This window comes from Capricornis sumatraensis, chromosome 15 (genome assembly GCF_032405125.1).
Source record: "Capricornis sumatraensis isolate serow.1 chromosome 15, serow.2, whole genome shotgun sequence".
NCBI lineage: Eukaryota > Metazoa > Chordata > Mammalia > Artiodactyla > Bovidae > Capricornis > Capricornis sumatraensis.
In genome coordinates this window covers 31,475,756-31,497,514 of record NC_091083.1, presented here as the reverse complement: position 1 = coordinate 31,497,514, position 21,759 = coordinate 31,475,756, and the positions used below count along the sequence as shown (strand labels likewise).

The 21,759-nt window shown below is 48.6% G+C and overlaps 1 protein-coding gene across 3 annotated transcripts in view; it reads left to right on the top strand.

The window, feature by feature from the left end:
* The window catches only part of FRMD4A (FERM domain containing 4A), a 367,797-nt gene that overhangs the window by 289,193 nt on the left and 56,845 nt on the right, over nucleotides 1-21,759 (top strand). For all 3 annotated transcript variants that reach the window (XM_068987913.1, XM_068987915.1, XM_068987914.1), the window contains exons 12-14: nucleotides 6,906-6,982; nucleotides 11,987-12,125; nucleotides 18,340-18,481. In XM_068987913.1, coding sequence (XP_068844014.1) covers nucleotides 6,906-6,982; nucleotides 11,987-12,125; nucleotides 18,340-18,481 — 358 coding nt within the window. The remainder of the gene's footprint in view (nucleotides 1-6,905; nucleotides 6,983-11,986; nucleotides 12,126-18,339; nucleotides 18,482-21,759) is intronic.

Genomic DNA, 21,759 nt, shown 5'->3' with positions numbered 1-21,759 from the left:
TTTAGCATCAGTCCTTCCAATGAACACCCAGGACTGATCTCCTTTAGAATGGACTGGTTGGATCTCCTTGCAGTCCAAGGGACTCTCAAGAGTCTTCTCCAACACCACAGTTCAAAAGCGTCAATTCTTCGGTGCTCAGCTTTCTTCATAGTCCAACTCTCACATCCATACATGACCACTGGAAAAACCATAGCCTTGACTAGATGGACCTTTATTGGCAAAGTAATGTCTGCTTTTGAATATGCTATCTAGGTTGGTCATAACTTTCCTTCCAAGGAGTAAGCGTCTTTTAATTTCATGGCTGCAATCACCATCTGCAGTGATTTTGGTTATATTTATATTAGGTTATTGTAAATAACTTGGGGGTGATTTACAGTGTACAGTGGATGTGCCTGGGGTTTATGCAAATACCACTCCATTTTATATAATGGACTTGAGCATCCTCAGATTTTAGTATCCAAGGAAGGTCCTAGAATGAAGCTCCTGAGGATACCCAGGGTCAACTGTTTCCCATAAATAGGAAATGTTTAAAACAAGTGACTTTATTTTTAAATTCCAAAGAGTAGCTGGGTGGCATTTCAAGGATTTATAGTGCTGACCTTCACTCCATGCTTTGGATGCAGAAGGCCCACACACATGCCCCTCCTCTGGTAAGGGAAGGCAGAAAAGGAAGCCAAGATAAAGAGGGACTTACAGAGTCAGGACTGGCACTGAGGCCTCCCGACTTCCAAGTCAGAGTTCTCACCCCTAAAAATGATGAACCAAAACCAGGGAGTCTCAGTAATGCTCATGAATATTGATTCTGAGACAAAAGTGCAAGACATATTTCATAAATTGGTGCGGTGCCTCCATGGAGTTGTTTTCTGTTTTTGTTTTTTAATACTATTTATTTTGGTTGCACTGGCTCTTCATTGCTGCGCAGGCTTTCTCTAGTTTCGGCAAGCAGGGGCTACTCTTTGTTGCAATGCATGGGCTTCTCATTGCAGAGGTCTTTGCTGTTGTAAAACACAGGCTCTGGCCACACGGGCTTAGTTGCTCTGCAGCATGTGGAATCTTCCCAGACCAAGGATCAAACCCGTGCCCCCTGCATTGGCAGGCAGATTCTTTACCACTGGACCACCAGGGAAGTCCCTGCCTAGAACAAAAGCCTGATACAGAAACTCTAGGAGGTTTGAAACCCCATCATGAAGTTAGTTCCTGTGCCATGGATACAGTCTGCCTTATGTACATCACATCCTCCCAGCAAGCGCCTTAGACACAGGGACACATGTGAGGCATATCCTCCTCCGTCCCCTTAGCATAGGTTTGTGCAGAGTAAACCCCACGACTTGAATGTTCGAAAGAGGAAGGGGGATTGGATGTGACCTAAATCCCCAGGGCCTTGTTTCGGTCTTCTCTAAGCATAAAATACTGGCTTGGCCAAAAAGTTCATTTGGGTTTTTCCGTAAGATGGTGTGGAAAAACCCAAACAAAGTTGCTAACCAGCCCAATATATTGAATACCCATGCAACTGATATAAAAACCTCCGGCATAGAGTGTTAACCCATTAAAAACAGCACTGCTTCTGTTGTTCGTAGAATTAGCTCCTGAATGACAGGGGAGCCTCATCAGGGGACTCCTGAAAAGTTTCTGAGTGCAGGCTTTGGGGTTTTCTGTGGTGTTCTCCTATTTTAATTCAAGTCCATCCAGTTGGGGTTGTGTGACTTCTTTTGTGCTGTATCCGTCTCCGTGTGTGTCAGCTCATGTTTATTTGCTGAAGGTATAAATACACCTGGAGATGACAGTGACAACTTCTAGAGGGTGAACAGAGCAAAAATGAAATCAGGAAGTGGTTTTCTATTGGTATTTTTCATCCTGATCTCCAAAGTTATTCCTGGCCTGATTCTCATTCTTCTTATAATACAAGAGAACTCCTTGCTGGTGTTTGCAAAGCAGGAGGCCAAGAACCTTTGGAGGAGTGATGACTTACTTAACCATCGGCTGGAAACAACTCTGTTCTCACTCATTACCAGATCCTCCTGGTGTGTTAGGAAGAGCCCACAAGAGTGGGCCTGACATCAGTTACTCATTTAACCTCTGCCGGTCCCTTAACTTCTCCCCCCTGGGCTTGCTTTATCTGTGGGAGGCGGGGGCTGGCCAAATGGCCCCCGGGATTCAGTATAATGGCCCCTCTAGAAGCAGCAGGAAGTTACTCAGAGAGAGGTCATTAAGAGGCTCGGTGACTCAGCCTCAGGGACAGGAGGAAGACAAGCCCCCACCCCACCCCCAAGTCCTGCTTAAGAGTCAGAGCCACTAGAGCCGGCTTCCTCTCGAGCCTTTATTTCCGTCTCATTTTGAGAGCTCACCCATCACCCCACGTGCTGTGCTGGTGCCCAGTAAACAGTGGCTACAGAGGAAGTCTCAGGGAGTCAAGGCCCTTTGGCCCATCCCCACTGCGCCTTCACCCACTCCGAAAGAACAGGACATGAGTCCTTCCCAGCCCTGACCTCCAGCGTACACAGGATGTGGGAATCAGGCAGACCAGCTAATGGGATCCAGGAACCTGGTCCGGCTTGTTAAGTGTTTTTAGTGTACTCTGCAGCACTCAGGGCACAGAGGCTGTATTTATTAGCCACTCTTGTCTGCTTTCTGTGCATAAATATTTTCCGTCTCCTCTTTTACACATCACACTGAGCCCCAGCAAGGGGAACTGGAGGACCTGTGTTTGCTTGGAAACTACACATCTGGGTCAGAAGCCACAAATGCACATCCACGACCAGCCATGGGTCCAGTCATGGCAACAGGCAAGGTCTCCATAAAAACACTTCTGGAAGGTTTCTCTTCTTTGTTTTCCAAGCAAGGCCAAATTATTAAGTCTGTTCTTAATCATGATTGTTACTTGTTAGTCCTGGATGGAAAACTGCTGATACTGAAGCATCTCTGTGTAGAAAACCAGAGGAAGCCAGGGCTCTAAGGCGAGAAAGGAGTAATATGTGTTACCATTTACAGCCTGTAAAGGAAAGAAAAGCCGCTGTATAGGATGGAAAAGATGTGGCTTATACTTCCTACCTAGCTGCTCGTTTTTAAAAAAAAAAAAAAAATCATTCCACTCGTAAAGTTAACCATCCATTAGTGAGTAAGAGCTGTTCCCGCTAATTGGTGGACCCCGTAGGGAAAGGAACATAGTTAGAGGTTACAGTAATGGGCCAGGTGCCCTTGACTCTTATTTCTGGTTCCTTCACTGACTTGCTGTGTGGCCTTAGGCATTTTCCCCTCATTTCTCTGGGCCTCATTTTCCCCAAGAAGAAAGTTTCCCACTTGCTCTTCTTGGGCGGGGCGGGGGGGGGGGTGGAGATGCTAAAAGATCAAAAAAGAGGCATCTGCTTTTTAAAGATGCCCCAATGAAGTGCATTAGGCCTTTTTCATAGGTATTAATTAATAAGTCCTTTGATTACTGATAGACCTGTGTTTGAGATTTTAGGTAGCTCCTTGGGCAGAACTGGCCATGGGAATTAGCCAAACTCCTAAGGAATCTAGCCCAGCCGTTACCATCTTTGTGTGTCCAATGAGTTCTTTATGTGGAGTCCCAAAACATGTTGGTGTCTTTAGCTAGTGGCTGGGTTATGATGGCTGCAGTGAGTCAAAGGGGTTCTTTTGAAGTGACACGGATGATCAAGGGCTACCCCAGACGAGCGCCTTGGAGCCTCGTGTACCCTGTTCACAAAGGGGAGGCCAAGCCGAATGTCTGCTGTTTATCTCCTTGTTGTTCGACTCTACCAGCCTCAGAGGGAGGGTTTAGTAGGCACAGCCTCAGAACAGTGGGCACAGGGGCCCTCAAGCACAAGAGGCCACGTTGATGCGTGGGGCGTCTGGCTGCCTGCATCCCCCTGCCTGTTCCCAGGCACTCCATGTACCCCCAGGTGTGGGAGGAAAGGCCCCTCATAAACACCTCCTTTTGGGTTCCTGGGACCTTCCTGGCCTGGAAAACTACCCTCCTTTCCTCCCTTCCCAGTGTTTTCATTTACAAAAAAGAAGAAGAAAATAAGGGAAAAACCCTGCCTAGAGCAAACAGGAGGCAAAGCCACTGTTCTGCTCCTGTTGGAAATGTCTACAGATGCTGGGAGCTGGGCCGTCAGGGCTCCGTGCTGAGGCAGGAATCTGCAGTGCACCATCAGCAGGCGGATGGGCCACAGCAGACACAAGGTTGTGTTCTGGTCCTTGGCAGACGTGAGGCTCTCCACTCCAGGGGCCTCCAGGGACTCTCCTTTCCATGGGGAGTACTTTCGGGGAACGCCCGGCTTAAGTTCTGTTTTGCAAAAAGCCAGGAAGGGAGGAATTGCCAGGGAACCCACCCCCTGAGTGTTGGGCTTTGGGAGTTTTCACCAGGAAGAAGGGCACTCCCAGCCTGAGACCTGTGTGAGGTGCTCATCAGTGCACCAATGCCAAGAGGATAAAGCCCAGGAGGTCTGCCCATCAGATGCATGTTCCCCCACGTGTTGTCCCCCAAAGACAGTGCCTGAGGCATGAGCATCTGTTAGGACCAGTGGCATCATCTGCAGGGCCCAGGACAAATGAAAATTCAGGGCCTGTTGATCAAGCTTATTGAGAATTTTGAGATGGAGACAGCAGAATGTCAGGCCAAGCGCAGGGCCCTCGGGCACACACCCGAGAAACAGGTCCTGGCAGAGGCTCCACCTTGCCAGGTGGGTGCCACACACGTGCTGCAAGTCCTCCTCAGGGATCAGCCACCTCCTGCCCACCCCTCTCTTTGGAGAAAAGGGGATGGGATGTACACAGGGTACTAAATCCATACACTTCAGATTTCTGGGAGTTTTATTTTCTTAAACCCCAATGACAGGGCTAGAAGTTAAAAAAAAAAATGCTTAATAATTTTGGTTGTTTTGGAGTTACTCTACTTCATTTGCCAGGATTTGGGAGAAGTAAGAGCAACTAGAATTGCACTGAGACCAGAGTTCACTGAGCATTTACTTTGTACCGTGCTAAGGATCTCTGTTGCTTCTACCTTAGAAGCGTTATTGCCATTTTACAGATGGGAAAACTGAGGCTAAAGGAGATGCAGTCACTTACCTGATGTCACACAGTTTGGATGTAGGGGACTCAGGATTCAAACAAATGTAGCCGGACTCCAGAGCATCTGCCTGGCCACTTTGTTCTGTGTACTACCTACCTCCAGGTTACAAGGTCAGGGAGCTATTAGTTCTGGTGCCTGCATGTCTGTGGCCAAGTTCAGGTGGAACCTCAGTGGGGAATCAGAGAGGAACTCTGTGCATTTCACTAAGGGGTTTAGCAGAGCATCAGATAAGAGCAAAAGGCTCAGATCTGGGACTCGAGTCATCAGCTACACAGGTGGCTTTTCATCTGTGATCGGACACAAGGCTCTCTGAGCTCCTGTAGGGCTTGCTTTCCTTGGAAATGACCTGAAAGGAGAAAAGGAAGTACAATTTTCCTTGGACTTCAGAGCAAAATGTACTCTGAGCTGTAAACAAAAGAGATGGCTCTGAAGTCAGAGAAAATCCATGTCCTCTTCCCTGTTAGGCAGACAGAATCATTGTAAGATTCTGCAGAGTAGGTTGTGAGAAGAAGGCAGCCTTGCCAGAAACAGTTTTTATTCCAGCCCAGTTTGACCACAAGGCGGAGTCCTTTGGCCAGGCCTGTGTCTTGGGCCTGGCAAGGAGGGTTGATGGGACACAAAATTGTTGTCTTGCAGGAGAGAATGTGAGCAGATCAGAAAGTGTTGGGGGCGTCAGGTGAGAGGATTCTGGGTCTAAGATAAGACCCTGAAAAGCATCTACCTTAACTCAGTGGGCGAAGCAAGGGAGGACCAGGGGAAAAAAATCAGCCACTTGCAGGGTGAAGATCTGTTTGGCCCTTCTTTGGGCTAAACAAACTCAAATTCTATCGAAGGGACTGCAATATTGCATCAGATACAAATATGAATGCTGTGGGCATAACTTGAACTTCTTTTGACATTTCCCTCAGAGTTGAAGTAACTTTCTTTTTCATCTAATGCAAGAACCCCCTCACAGAGCGATGTTGCTACCCTAATTACTCTCAAACATCTTAGTGAACAGACTCACTCAGCCAAGGAAGAATGTCCACCAGGGCCTTCAGGGCCTTTGGGCAGCGCCAGGAACTCTGTTTAGCTCCCACTGTTCAGAACAGCCCTAATTTCACTCTCCGATGCCCCAGTGGCCACAAGCCCCTGGCTGCAGTGTCCCGCTAGCCCTGATTTTCTTTGTGTTGAAGAAAGAAGCTGGGCTTGTCAGGCTTCTGTTGTTATCTGGAGTCGCCTGCCCCAAAATAGGGTCCAAGAAGCCCCTACCCTTGGAGGGGAAGCTTTCCCAGCCGCCCCAGATCACCAGGGCGAGTCCAGCCACTGACACATTAGTGGGCGGGAAGTGGAGTCCCCGAGGGGAGGCTGGGAATGAAAGCGCCTTACCACTGGAGCACTGCAGGGAGGAAGCCGGATCAGCACTGCAGGCAGATGGCTACTGCTCCCTCCTGAGAGCGCCGGCTCCCTCCCTCCCTCCACCAGCCCGCCCTCCACTCCTCCTCCTCCTCCCCCTCGCCTTGGAGGGAAAACTGCGGAGCCGGGAACTGTCTTGGAGAATTCAACAAAGGCCCAGCAGAGCCAGGGGAACCACTTGAAAAGAACTTGTTTTGTTCCTGTTGAGAAGCCTGCAGGAAAATCCACACCCACGTTGCCAGGGTTTTGAACTGGAGAGCTGTGTGTGTGTGTGTGTGTGTGTGTGTGTGTGTGTGAAGCAAGAGGCATAGGAGGTGCAAACAACTGTACGGGTTCAGCTCTGATAAGGAAACTGCCAGCTGTAAGTTCAGCCGCAGGGAGAGGACTGCAGCCGTGAACTGCTCACACTTGAACTTCAACTGCGTTGTTTTCTGTCCAGATATTCCAATGGAGACAGTTGGAAAACCTGTATTTCAGAGAGAAGAAGTTTTCTGTGGAAGTTCATGACCCACGCAGGTAAGTTAGAAATGTTTTTTTCCTCCTGGGAGTGCGTGGGCCTGCTGACATGTTACTTACATTACTATTTTTGTGCTGTCACTGTTTGTGTTATTAATACTTTAGGGGGAAGAAGGTGGTTGATTGGGAGAATTGAGTTTTGTTTTTGTTCTATGTGTTGAGAAATGTAGTGTGTGTGTGTAAAGAGCAATGCCATGATCATCTCATCTGACTACATGTGTTACTTGCCCGTCTATGTGGAGTTGTCTTTACAAGCCAGGGCATTTTAGGAAAGATTTGTAGCGCTTTGGAACGATTACCAAATTAAAGTGAGCTGTGGCCTGAGTCCTTTTAGGAAGTTTTTGCCAGAGAAGAGTCTGAGAGACGGCTTGTCAGTTTCTGAGACTGTTTTTGGTTGGATGGTCAGCAGTAGAGGGAACCTTCAGTCTAAAGAGTTGTGCTGAATGGTCTCATTCCGTGAGCTGTAACTTTAGGGTATCCGCAGTGGTGGGTGGATATGAAAGAAATGCAAGTCTTTTCTCTCCACCTCACATTGTACCCCAGGGAGCACTCGTGTCAGAGTAAGTGCTCCCCAAGTCCAGCAGCGAACAATAGGGTCCCATTTTGGAATGCAGCAAGCACTTCGAGGAAGGTTCTCAGCGAGGGGGTGCAGTGGGGGCTGAACTGTGACTTTTCCTCTCTTTGTCTGCTAGTCCTAGAGTTACAGGCAGCTCAGAAGCGGCAGCAAAATTCCCTGAAAACAGACCTAACGCTTAAGGATAAATCACTTTCAACAGGTCCAAACGCAGAGAACAGGAAGGAAGCCTTGGAAAGACAGGCGGAGGGCAGGGTCTCTAGGGGAGTAAATGGGAATGTGAAGTGCTGTTGCTGCCCCAGCCATGGCTCAGGGCAGAGGAACTGTTGGCACCAGCTTCCCACACACATGGCTCCCACGCGCTCAGGCCGAGGTGCCTCCCAGAAAGCTCTCAGCACAAGACCTCCGGAGTAAGATTCATGCCCCATCAGAGGGTGAGGCTTGAGGGGGCGGGGTGGCATCTCTGCTCCTGCAGCCAGTGATAACCCAAGAGGACTGATGCACCGCTCGCCTGGTCGTAATCTGTGTGAAGCAGCCTCCCGTGTAGCCAAGAGCGCCCTCCACGCGCCACGGTTACTATGCAGTCGGCAAGCGGAAAACGACCTAAATCCAGGCGGTGCTCAGGTGATGACAGGAGTGCTGGCGGCACTTTTCAGGGTCCAGTGATGAAGGGTCCCACAGTCTGGAGACCCAGTCTCTACAGAGCAGGAGTCCATTGGTGCAGGACAGGTGGTAGGGGAGAGATGCTGAAAACGGTTTCCCCAGATGAGTGCTACAGTGGCTCAGATGCAGAAAACACGGGCAACTGACAAAATAAAGATGGAGGTTGAGTGGCCTAAGAGACTGGGGGTAAGGACTAGACAGACTCTCCAAGCCTGTGTTCTGTCGGGAATCTTGCTAAGGCAGAGATACCTTGGACACATCCTTGTGTGTGTGTCTGTGTGTTTGTGTTCTTGTTCTTTCCAGGCCTGTTGTCCTATCCGTGTTGTAATACCAAATTCCCTTCCTTTTCCCAGGGCCCAGGGATATCGGAAAGAGTCCAAACCTCACAAGTTCCTATTACATGGGCCTTTAGCCTATTATATGAAAGTGATCCATCTCACATTTGTTGAGTAGCATCAGTGTTCGGGCACTGTCCCGTAACAGTATTCATAACTTACTATGTGTTACTTTGTATATAAAAAGGTCAGACAGGGTCTGCTTGCCCTGAAAAGAACTTCTAGCACAGCCAGGGAGAAGAAATAAGGAACTTAATGTTTATTAAGTGTTTGCCATGCACAGCCACTGTTCTAAACACTTGGACTGTTATCTCCTTGGGTCCTTGCTATAACCCTGGGAGGTAGGCACTAGTGTTCTTGTCCTACTTGGGAAATAGGCACAGAAGAAGCACAGTAACCTGCTCCAGGTTACCGAAAGCGGTCGGATAGAGGCAGGGTGTGAACCCGGGGAGTCTGGCTCCATAGCTCACATGCCTTCCACCACATTATACATGGGCAGCGGGTACCAAGTGCCAAACAACACAACCTATAAATGCTACAGCTGGCCAGGCTGGTCTGGAGAGGCATCCTGAGAAGGAGAAATCTTTAGCTAAGAATGTAGAGCTCAAAGTGGGCCCTCTGGGGGATAAAGATGTCAGTCAGGTGGGTGTCAGAGAGAAGAGGAAGGTAGAGGAGCCCGAGGCAGCCTGAGCAGTGAACTGGACCAGTGAACACATGCCGTCAAGGAATGTAGTCCTCTGTCAGCCCAGAGACCAGCAGAGAGAGGAGAGGGGAGGCAAGGAGAGGCCAGAGATGTGGCTTCCTTGATGTCAGAGGTGGAAACCCAGGTTGACGATGGCTTTAAAGGTGCACCAGAGTAGGCAAAGGGGGCCATTCTAGATTAGCTGCTAAGCTGAGTGGTGTAGCCAAAGCTCCAAACCTGTCTTCCGCCTGGCGCTGCAGTAAGCGCTCCTCCACAGGCCTCCTGGCGCTCCTCCAGTTAAACGTGTCATCCTGTTGCTGTTGCCTTGTTTATTTGAACACGGAAGAGTCATCTAATAGTCTGTACTTTGTTGGGATGGTTCAGTATTCAGCCCCTCCCCCAAACCAGGAAGGAAGCCAGAACTGAAGTTATAGGATGGCAAGAGCGGGGGCAGAATCGTGTCGTGAAGAGCAGTGTCCCAGGACATGGCGAGTACAGGGGGTGGCTCAGCCGCCACAGAAGATACTTCAAGATTTTCTCTCCTGGACATGCATCCTGACACAATACCCAGCATTGTGTCTGCGGTTCACTGGGCTTGGCAGATATTCCGTTTCAAAGGTTTTGGCCAAACAGAAGATACGGTGGGATGGGAAGAGCCTGAAGGGAACCCCGTAGAGAAGAGACCAACTCATAATCAAGCGTGAGAAACACTCTGGGAGCATCTGATTCAGGTGCTGCTGGGAACTCCCAAGGCCAGCCAGCCCCCTCCCGCCTCCTACCCCTCCACCTTACCTGAAAAATACACCTCACCTGGCTCTGCTCTCACTGCTGCCACTGAAGCACATTTCAAATGACTTTTCCTTTCTAATTCACCTTTTATAGGAGGGGGGAATAAACGTATTTACTCCCAGGATCAGCCATTGCTATGGAAGCCAGATTGAGTGTTCTCATCGCAGTTTCAGAGACCATGGGGGTTTCCTTCTCACTCTCTCGCCGGCTCTTTTTCTGTTATTTTCAACTGTGTGTTCTTCTGTGAGCTGGCATTTTAACTTTGGTTTTAACCAAAAGAAAGAATAATGCTCTGCTTAGAATCTGTAGCATTAACCACCAGTTTGTAATTTCTCCTTAAAAGTGGGTCTGTAGGACACTTGCTGTTAAATCTTGAGACCCTAAGAGAAGATGACTGGAGCAGCTTCTAATTTCCTTCAAGGAAAAAAACTGGCCATGAAAATAATGTGATTATTCACACGTCCTGATCACCCCCAAGGTTCTGGAAATGTGATAGCTCAATCGGGAACACATATTTTTCTTCTGATGTGCACATAAGATACCCCAAGCCTCACCCCCTTGCCCCCTCACCTTGCCCTACACATGCACACACACAAGTATGCACACACACATTCTGAGATTTTACTTGCAAAATCGTGTACCCATCCTATAAAATATACTTTACTAAAAACACGATCATATAACTTTTTTCCCCCATGATTCCATTAATGTGATGAATTACATTAGGACCAGTCTCTCCCACCTTCCATTTAAAGTCTGATTGCCTTTCTCTGCACCATCCAGCATTTTCCACATCTACATCCGTGTGTATGTGGAAGTGGTTTGGGTAGCAGGGGAGAGATTGGACGGGCCCATTTCTTTCTGCCATCCCTATCCTGATTATTTTTATACCCCACCTGCCCTCTGAATATATGAAATTGAAACCAGCTCTTTCAAGGAAGATTGCCTGAGAATAACATAAGGAGTCCTGATTGCCTTAGATGATGTGGTGATTAGAAGAAAATTTACTCATCCTTCACCACAGGCAGGCTTGCCTGGTTAATAAACGGCATTGTCAAAGGCTTTTCCTGTCTCCAAAGTTTGCCTTGGCCCAGTGCCAAGAGCTGAAGATCAGAAAAGACCATCCCGTGACCTCGAATGACCCATCTTATTCCAGACAAGGCAGAGGCTTAGCCAAATTTTGACCCCTAAGGAGCCAGTAAATCAAAATATTAGCAGGATTCACAATAGCCACGATATAGCCGCAACCTAAGTGTACATTGATAGATGAAGAAATTGTGGTGCATATGCACAACAGAGTATCATTCAACCTTTAAAAAAAAAAAAAAGGAGACTCTGCTGTTTGCAATAACACGGATGGACCTGCAGGACATTATGAAGTGAAATAAGGCAGACACAGAGAACAGAACTGCATGGTCTCGTTTATAGATGGAAACTAAGTGAGCTGATACACAGAAGCAGAGAGCAGAATGGCCATCACTAGGGGTAGGGCAGAGCAAGGAGGCAGGGGAAATGGAGAGATGCTGGTCAGAGGGTACAAAGGGGTAGTTATGGAAGAATCAGTCTAGAGGCAGAATGTACAGCATGGTGACTGTAGTTAATAATATGCTGGAAACTGGCTAAGAACAGATTTCAGGTGCTCTGACCATAAACACACACAAGCACACATGATGGTAATACTGGAGGAGATGAGATAGTCTTTAGCTTGACTGCAGTGATCACTGTGTATATGAAGATCAAATCATCATATTCTATACCTTAAATAAAATCCATTTCTATTTAATAAAATGAAAAGCTGGCCTTTGTCAGCCAGCTGCACGTGTGTGCACACAAGGCCCTTCAGTTACCTTTATGCCAGAACTTTTGGACCCAGTGGGTTCTTGGTAAAAGCTGTGGACTGAGGACTGGAGTCCTTCATGGCCACCGCCGTTGGTTGACCCTTCTGGTTCTTATTCTCCCAGGGCTTCGGTGACAAGGAGGACATTTGGACACAGCGGCATCGCGGTGCACACGTGGTACGCATGTCCAGCACTGATCAAGTCCATCTGGGCTATGGCCATTAGCCAACACCAGTTCTATCTGGACAGAAAGCAGAGTAAGGTAAGACCCTCTCCTGGGGTGGGGAGGGCCTCTGCCGAGACCAGACCTTCCACTGGGCCTTCGAGCTCTCCTAAGGGCAGAGCCCTTGTCTGGATCTTGTATTTTGGGGATTGGGCATTGTATGGCTGGGGGAGGCCCTGCATCCCTTGCTCTGAGATGGGCACAGGTACAGCCTGGCCATTTAGGGCTATCAGAGGCAGGAATGAGATCAACTCTTTAAGAGAACAATTCTTTCTCAGCGACCTGGTCAAGAACAGTCAGAGCCACTTAAGCCATTTGACACAGCCAGGTAGGAATTCTGCCTGTGCTTTCAAACCCCTAGAGCCTCTCCCAGGAGTAAGCATTTGAGCCCTTTTCAGTGTGTAAACACTGGCATGTTGTTTTCCTTTTGAGGAAAAAAAAAAAGCAACTAGTCTCAACTAATAGACACCACCTAACTGTTGAGGATAATTGCTTGTGAAAACCCTCCAGGCTTTTCCAACTGCCAACTCCATTTCTTAAAATGCAAAACTGGAAACATTAAAAAAAATATATTTAAAAGCAACAACTCTGTTTCCCTCAGGTAGACCCAGAGCCTCAGGCCTTGATAAACAGTCATCCTCCAAGGGAGGTTTGATCCAGCCCAAGTTCACATACACGGGGTGGGGGAGGGGTGCATTTTCTGGTGGATGGGAAAACGACATCTCCCCAGTTCACACAGGGCTCCTGTCAACATTCTGCCCCTTCTTCCTCCTGCCTTGGCTCTGGGCTCCCTTCGCCTTTCCCACCCAAGCCTCTCCCATCCATTACCCCTCAGGTGAAGACCCATATCAAGATGAGCTCTGTATCTTTCTCAGGATTCTGGTGGCTCAGGAAGGGTGGGGAATGGACCTTGGCCCCTTGCCTAGCCATACCATCCCCCATGGGAGGTTTTGTCCCACTCCGAGAGTCCTGAAAGGGGAGGAGGTGGCAGGACTCTGGGCTTACTGGGCCCAAGACTTATTGGATTTGGTGCCCTTTGGGATTCTTGTGGCTTCCCCTTTGGTGTTATTTTCCTTCTGGTTGGAAATGCTTTTTCCCCGGCTTGGGGAGAGGATTGGAAGGAGAGCTGTTGAGTGGGAGGTAAGAGAAAGATAGTAGGACAATAGAGCAGAAAGAAAGCAGACAAACCCTGAAGTCATCGTTCAGCTTCTAATCATGGCCTTTCCCATGTGGGGGTCACTTTCTCTGTAACGCATTTTCTCCTCTCCTAGGTCTTCTTCCTGACCCCACTTTTGGTCGTTTTCTGGGATGAGTGGGCACAGGGTGGAATATTTTTGTTGCCAGGAATAATGAGACTGTTCTACAGCTCTCCTGGTGATGACGGGCTTTGGCACAGGAATTTGAGGCCTGATTAGATCCAAAGAAACTGGGCCAAAGTGTTTTGACTCATGCTTTGTATTGAGACAGTGGGTGGGTGTCAGCGATTTGCCCTCCAGTGGCAAGAGCTGGAGGTCGAAACCTTAGAACCTTGATTCTTTCCTCCGTACTGTGCAATGCATGATGAGAGGTAAGAGAGTTTGAGAACCCTCCTGAACCCCACTACCAATTCCTCTTGCGAGGACCCCACACACACTGATACCACAATGTTGAATGCAGAAAAGAAAAAGCATGCTTCACCCTAAGGATCAGCTGTTTGAACTCTTCCTTCTTGTGCTGGCTTTTTGCATTAGAACATCTTTGGGGTAACTCAGGAGGCTCATCCTTAGGGTTCTACAGCCCTAATGAAGGTTGTCTCACCTGCAGCTGGGGAAGCTTTATGGAGCAGGCTTACAGGTGAACCCACTGATACAGCAAGTAAACCTTTAAAAGTAACCATCAAGGACTTCCCTGGTGAACCAGTGGTTAAGAATCTGCCTGCCAATGCAGGGAACATGGATTTGATTCCTGATCCAGGAATATCCCACATGCTGCAGAGCAGTTAAGCCCGTGTGCCACAGCTACTGAGCCCAGAGACCCTAGAGCCCATGCCCCACAGCAAGAAAAGCCACCGCAGTGAGAAGCCCACGCACAACTAGAGAACACCCGAGCACAGCAATGGAGACCCAGTGCAGCCAAAAGTAATTAATTAGAAGTGACTATCAAGGATTACCTATTAGCAAGAAGTGTCTTTTAAGAGACCAGACCAAATGCTTATAGCCATAGAGAACTTTCACCTCAGCAACCCCTGGAGAGCTGAAGGAAATACACCTATTCCTAGGAGCAGGAGAATTTTCCCCAGATAAGCTCTGAATATTCACAGGTGCTCCAGAGCCCATGCATTTCCTTTGGAACCAATTCCTCTGCCTGCGGTATCAGGTGAGGAACAGGTTGCCCCATAGGGAAGTTCAAGGATTCTGCCTTCTCCTTCTGTGACCCTGGACAAGTCTTTCCTCACTCCTTCTTGCTTTCCTCAATTAAAGAACAGCAAAGAAACCCCTGACCAAAATCATTGACTGGTCCAGTGACACAGTGTTTGTGATTGCTTCAGGAGATGTGAGCTATCTTTCATTATTATCATTACCAATCGAACATACTGTTCCCTGGCCAACACCTGTGTAAAGTTTAAACTCTTTAAAGGTACCCCCAAACCAGAGATGATAAAATTTGCCTCAGGAATTGTGTTACAACACCTTTCACTTCTGGAATGTTCTTTAGACAATAGCAACATGACCCATCTCCAGTGGGCAGGATGGTTCCTGGTGAGTGATGGTTGGCAGACCTGGGATGAAGTGTTTCCAAGTATTTCTGAGCAGCCAGTATTGGCTGGCATGCTAGCCATTGCTTCACACTCTACTGTAGTGGGCCATGCCAACCATTCCTTTCTCTGAAGTGCTTCAGCAAAGCCCAAGCCTCCCAAGGGATTCTTTTCAACCCCAGAAACAAGTGTGGTCTGGTGGTTGGAGTCAGCAGGGGTAGGTAACCAAGAAGTCTTGTGTTCGTACACTGGCACTTGGTTATTTGCTTCTGGGTAAATTGCTTAAAATCTCTCCTTGTCTCTCTCTCTGTCACACACACACACACACAGACACACACACAGAGCCTCCATCACTAAAGACAGAGCAGAAAGAGGATGGACACAGACACAGACAGACACACACACACACAGATACACACACAGACACACAGACAGACACAGACACACACACACACAGACACACACACACCACCACCACCTCCCCCCACCCCATCACTAAAGACAGCAGAAAGAAGCCCTGCTGGTTCCTTTCTGGTAGCTCCTTCAGGATGAGGGACTGTACAGTCACCAGTGACACTTGGTAAATTACATCTGCTGACCCCAAAGATCAGAAGTGTCATCAGCTGGATCCTGCCAACCCAAGAATCTCTAATAGAGTTCACAGGAAAATATTTGAAAACTTAAATTGTTTAGAGTGAATATTAGTCACTGTTCCTCTGAATTCAGATTGAGGACTTGTTGAGTTGGCCCCCAGACCTAACATCTTTCCTTCTGAATCATTTTTCCCCACTTGATCCAGTCTGCTATTCTTTATTCTGTCTAGAACAAAAGCCAAGTGAAAGCATGGTAGAGGCTGATTAAACCTGGCTCACAGAATGCCTATAGTAATACTTAGTACAGCACGACCCTCCAAGCAAAACATCTAGAATTTTGGAGGCTCTTTGACCCAAAGACTTGACTTTACAAGGAGGGAGTCTCCCCCTCAAGTTGTCTCCTCTTAGTGCCCTCTCTCCTCCTGATCCACACGGGCATTGTGATATTTCCATTCTAGACAGAAGTCAGTAATTTCCTAAAACTTCTGAGCATCTAATCTCCCTCAAAAGTACACATGTTATCCCTTTATCCTAATTTGTTTCCTGTCTCCAAGGTTAGCGAGGCAGAGATGGGGTCGAGGGGGGACAGGTTTCCCACGAGATTGATGAGATCCCCTAAGATATCCAGTGGAGTCATTCATTGAACCTCACTTAGCAAATTCCTCCCAGGACCTGATCTATAGCTTATTCCAATTCCAATGACCTTGATATCTGTTATCTAATTTAGTCCTGACATCATACCTCTGTGATGGGGGTTTTAAGAGCTCCATTTTACAAACAGGGATCTCAGGATCAGAGAGGTTGGAAATCAAGGTCAATCTGTGATTTGCTGGAAAGAGCCAAGATTCCAGTCCAGGTCTTTCTGACTCCAGCGCCTGGATCCTTCACCAGGGTGAATTGGGCTGTGACTTCATGAGTTATGCTTGCATAACTGCAAGCGTGGGCTCCTCTTGGTGACGCGTGGGCCTTGGTAAGAGAATAGTGTTGAAAGAAAGGAAGTGATGGATTGTGCTTTCTCTGCTTTGCTCAGAGGATAAAACTTAGCCAGGTGCATGTGATTGATATTCTGTGTCAAAACGAAACGGAGGCCTTCCTGCTTTCTGCTATAAGCCAGAAAACTCTGCCAGGGGCTGGCAGCTGGGATTATTTCACGAGCAAGGAAGCCTTCACCCCAGGAAGGCTGGTTCTGAATGTAGGGACAGAAGTTGAGGTCGGAGAGGAGACAACAATTAAGGAGGGACCAGTTCCTGGCGACCCAATGGCCAGGACTCTGTGCTTCCATGGAAGGGGGCACCGATTCAGTCCCTGGTCGGGGAACTAAGATGCCACAAGCCACATCATGAAGAAAAAAAGGAAGGATCAATGAGATAGAAGAGTGTGAGGAAGAAGACAAGTCAGACCTGATGAACAAAAAAAGCAAAAAATCTCAGCATTTCCTCTGCCTTTCAGGCTCTCATCTCATTCAGGTGAGGAAAGTACTTGGCAGTTGAAAGTCATTGTCTTTCACCAATTTTGGCATCAACACGGAGGCCAGAGGAAGGGCAGGGTCTCAGGGTTCAGACAGACCCTGCCGGAGACCACTGTGGGCACAGGATGTGAAGGGAGCTGGTCAGTGGTCTGCCCACATTCCATGGTTTCTCCTGTGTCAGGGACAGACTGGGCCTCCCACCATCCAGGAGTGAACACACATCAAATAACTGCAAACCTCAGTGGGGAGCCTCACCTGGTTCTATCCATGCATCCCTGTCATATCGCCAATGACCACAGAAAGATGCACACGTGTACAGGTTACACTGGCACTGACAGCTGTTTTCTGGAAGTCCACAGTACAGCAGAAGCCCCTGCCTGAAGCATTATCATGAACTGATTTCCCGATGAAGGAAAAAAACAAAAAACAAAAAAACACGCTCAAATTGTCAGGGGGCACGCAAACCCATCTCCACCTCCAGAGCTGGGAACTAGAGCAGAAATCTTCACTGCAGCAGTTACTTTTAGGAATGTAATTGTGAACACAGAGTCCTCTTTTGATTGCTCTGTTGTTTGCCAAAGTGGGCCAGTTAATTTGTGGAGTCAGTGGAGTCTTAACCGTAATCTGAAGACTTGGGCTCATACATTTAGCTATCAAAATGGAAGCAGGACACCATGTCAGGTGCCCCTTAGTGGGAACCAAACATCCCAATGAGCATTCGTTCCAGAAACCCTTACACACCATGCTTATACAACATGCTTGCACACCACGCTTGTAGGCTGGTAGTGTGGTCACTTCCCAACCCTCAGTTTTCGTAGCTCCGTGGCTAACACTTTAAGAGTTTGAACCACTTTAGAACTTACTGAAACTTCCTAAACTTATTTCAGACATCTCTTAAATCATTCACCAAGCTAACAATTGTTTTTTTCTCCTCCTTTAAGCACAAAATCCTGTATAATCACTAGTGTTTATTGACAGCTATGTAGGAGGTGGGTTGGGGAGGGGAACAGAAGGGGGAGGAGAAGGGAGGGAAGCTTTTCACTTGTCTGACTTCCTTTGACCCTCACAAAACCTTGAGCAGTAGGTGGTGTTTCCCTGTTTCATCCTTGGGAATAATGAGGCTCCATGAGCCTAAGTCAATTCCCCAAATCGGGACCCCCCCCAACCCAGATCTATCTGACTCCACATCCACACTCTGTAAGCTTTCTGTACACACAGCCTGGGGGATGACAGGTTTAGAAAATTCCTAGTGAGTCACCTCTGGGGTCTTATCTGCTCCCAAGGGAAAGTTTCAGAGGATGAGCGATGGGCCCTGGGACACACACAGAAAAATGCTGCAGTTCAGGCCATGAGGCCGTTTGCTAGATCTCAGGATGACAAGCGATCGCTGTAGTCAGCGTATCCTCGCCAGGAGGGGAGTGTCCTCCACCTAATCTGTCCAACCCGGTAATCTTTTAGTCCAAGATCCATGCCGCCCGCAGCCTGAGTGAAATTGCCATCGACCTGACAGAGACGGGGACGCTGAAGACATCCAAGCTGGCCAACATGGGCAGCAAAGGCAAGATCATCAGCGGCAGCAGCGGCAGCCTCCTGTCCTCAGGTGAGCAGACCCCAAAAGAGGTCCCTGTGCAGCAAGGCTGCAAGCCCTGGGTTGCGGGGGAGCATTCTGAGGGTGGGTGAGGTAGGGCGGTCAGGACCATGTGGCAGGCTTGGCGGAAGCTGGCTCTGGCATCCAGAGCAAGGTTTGCAGTCCAGCAGGGACCGGAGAAAATGGCCAAAGGAATGGGGGGTGGTGGGGAGAGGCGGAAGAACCACACAGTGTGGGGAGGATGCACAAGGGTCTTAGAGTAGCGTCTAGATCCTCCTCGAGGCTAATGGCCAGGAGTGTCTGCTCCACGGGCGAAAGGTGGGATCCCTTGGGTGCCACTCAAGAAGAATTAGCTAAGAAAGGGCTGAAGGTCCAAGTCATGGCGCTGAATGACCTGCACTGTGTTCCCAGGCAGGGGAACTTCTTGAGGCTTTCAAAAGTACAGAAAACTCTTGATCATTTGCAAAGGAGAGTCTTGCTGTCTGGCGCCTTTGGAAAGAGAGGATCAGTAGGTCTGATGCCGTCTGTCTCTGTAGGGCCCTGGGCAAGTGTTTATCTTCGTGCGATGTTGGGAGGGGCAGAAATGCCCTGAGGTTTCAGGTCTGGCTGGATTCAGGAGAAGGGACCCCGTTTGCTGAAGTGACAGGAAGGGGAGTGGTTTGAGTTGGGCAGGGAATCAAAGAGGAGGAGGCAAAAATTGCCTGAAAGTGTTACAGAAGTATAATAATGCTGGTCACCTCCCAGGCCACACGTTCACGGCCGGATTATTCTTAGGGCCAGTGTCCTGTTCCTTGCCCCTGAGCCAGAGAGTGAAACAAGAAGGCTTTGCCCTACCTTATCTTCCAGAGTCATTTCTATACAGCTGGTGGCAGCAGACAATAACAAAGTGAAATTAAAAAGGAAAAAGATTCATCAGTACCCTGACGACCGAGAGGGCTGGGATGGGGGAGAGGTGTGGGAAGATCAAGAAGGAGGGGATATATCTACAGTTGTAACTGATTTGCACTGTTGTATGGCAGAAACCAGCACAACATGGTAAAGCAATTATCCTCCAATTAAAAATAAAAAAGAAACTTAAAAAAAAAAAGGAAAAAGACAGGAGTAGGGAGAAAAGCTGAAATCTGTCTAGTTAATTTCTGGGCTGGTGGAGTCCAGTCAGAACTGGAACACATTCAGACCTGAAGGGCAAGGGTGAGGATGGACAGGCCTTTGTAAGGTCCCGAGGGACCCACGGCCAGATGTTCACAAGGCCCTGGGTTTTATAAAACCTGTGAACATGATACATCCAGCCACCAGAATTATATAAGTGTCAGGCCCTACTCAGTTGGCTCTGCTTCTGCTAGGCCACCATTAAGGATCAGTGTCAACCCCTCCCTGTCTTGGATCCTTAAAATGTTTTCATCAATACAGTGGTCCAAGTAATCATTATTCCTGAGGCTTACAGTGTTCCAGGGAAGACCATTGACAATGCTGTAGCAAAGAGAATGCCTTCCAAAGTCCAAGACCCCTGCCTGGAATTTCAGCCATTCCTGATTCCCTGCTGAATGAGGGAGGGCAGGGCCAGCACTGTGATTGTCCCTGAGACACTCCCCTATGTGCGTGCTCAGTTGCTAAGTTGTGTCAGACTCTTTGTGACCCCATGGATTGTAACTTGCCCAGCTCCTCTGCCCATGAGATTCTCCAGGCAAGAATACTGGAGTGGGTTACCATTTCCTTCCTGACCCAGGGGTCGAACCCACATCTCCGGTGTCTCCTGCATTGGCAGGCATCACTGAGCCACCTGGAAGCCCAGAGTCTCAGACTTGAGCCTGGATTCATCTGCCCACCATCCTCCTACTCTAGCCCCTATGAGGCTGACTCTTCCTCCAGCCTCAGCTAGGGGCAGATCCCTGCTGTGGTTTCATATCCACTCGGAAATCCACATTCTTTCTGCACGTGGTATGTTATACCCAGGAGGAGAATAGATTCTTCCAGCTTGGGTATATCAGAACTCCTTAGGAGGTTCCTTCAAACTCAAATAGCTGTGTACTATCCCTGGAGTGTCTGATCTATGAGACTGGGGTGAAACCAGAAATTTGCCTTTCTAGCAAGTTCCAACAAGTTCCCTGGTGCTGTTGATGCCGCTGGTCTGGGGACCTTGCTTTGAGAGTCTCTTCTTGAAGAAGAGAGAAAAGCCTGAGGTGGGTGTACAGCTCAAGATCAAGGAACCTAGCTCTCTCCACTTTTACCAAATGAACCTAACTAGTATTTTTTTTTTCAACTATTTATTTGGCTGCATTGAGTCTTAGCTGTGGCATATGGGATCTTCATTGCATTGTGCAAGATCTTTCATTGCAGCATGCAGGCTTCAGTAATAGGGGCGTGTGGGCTTGGTTGCTCCTTGGCATGTGGGATCTTAGTTCCCCAACTAGGAATTGAGTCCACGTCCCCTGCATTGCAAGGATTCTTAACTACTTGACCTCCAGGGAAGTCCCTCCTCTTCCCACTTTTACACCTATGTCCTGGCCCCCTGCAGGGGCCTTTTGTCTCTGGCAGCCTCCAGGGATGCAAAGCTAACAGCAGGTACAGAGGAACGGGTGAGCAGGAGCCCCAAAACTTCTAACATGGAACGACATTACTCACCCATCAGAGATGAGATCCAGGCAGTTTTAATACTAGGAAGCAATTCCTCTCTGTTATCGCCATCAGCTTGACAGTAATCAATCCAATGGGCTAGGAGATGAATCAACTGCCGAATCCACTCCCACACCTAATATCTTTATCCCAGGATATTAGAGCTGTTCTAACTTAGTGATGAAGACCCCATGCAAAGCTGTTTGGAAGTTGATGGAAGCAACCGGGGTCCCCTGACAGCAGCATTCTGCAGTGGCTTCATCAGTAGGACCGAGGCCCTCTGGCTTTTCTCTGCCTGCCCTCTGCTGCTCAGCTAAGTGAGAGGAAGGCTGGATGGAGGAGAAGGTGGGGGGGTGTGAGTCGTGCCTGTGACCAGGCCAGGGAGCGTGTGGCACTCGACCCAGCCCTGTGAGTTAGATCTTGAAGAACTGGCCTTAAATGCAGAGGCAGAGGCTCTGTGGGGAGGTTTCCGTCCTAACTTAGGAAAGGCCATGGTCAGTGGAGGGAGAGACCGTGCACCGGAAGTATTCCATCAGCCAACACAGGGGACTTCTAGGACCTGTACATCGGGCCATTGTGGCCTCCAGGTGTGTGCTTGCTGCGCCTCTGACTTTCCATATGCAGGAGAAAAAGATGCCTTCTCCTGAGGCCTTGTGGTCCCACCTGGAAGGGACTGT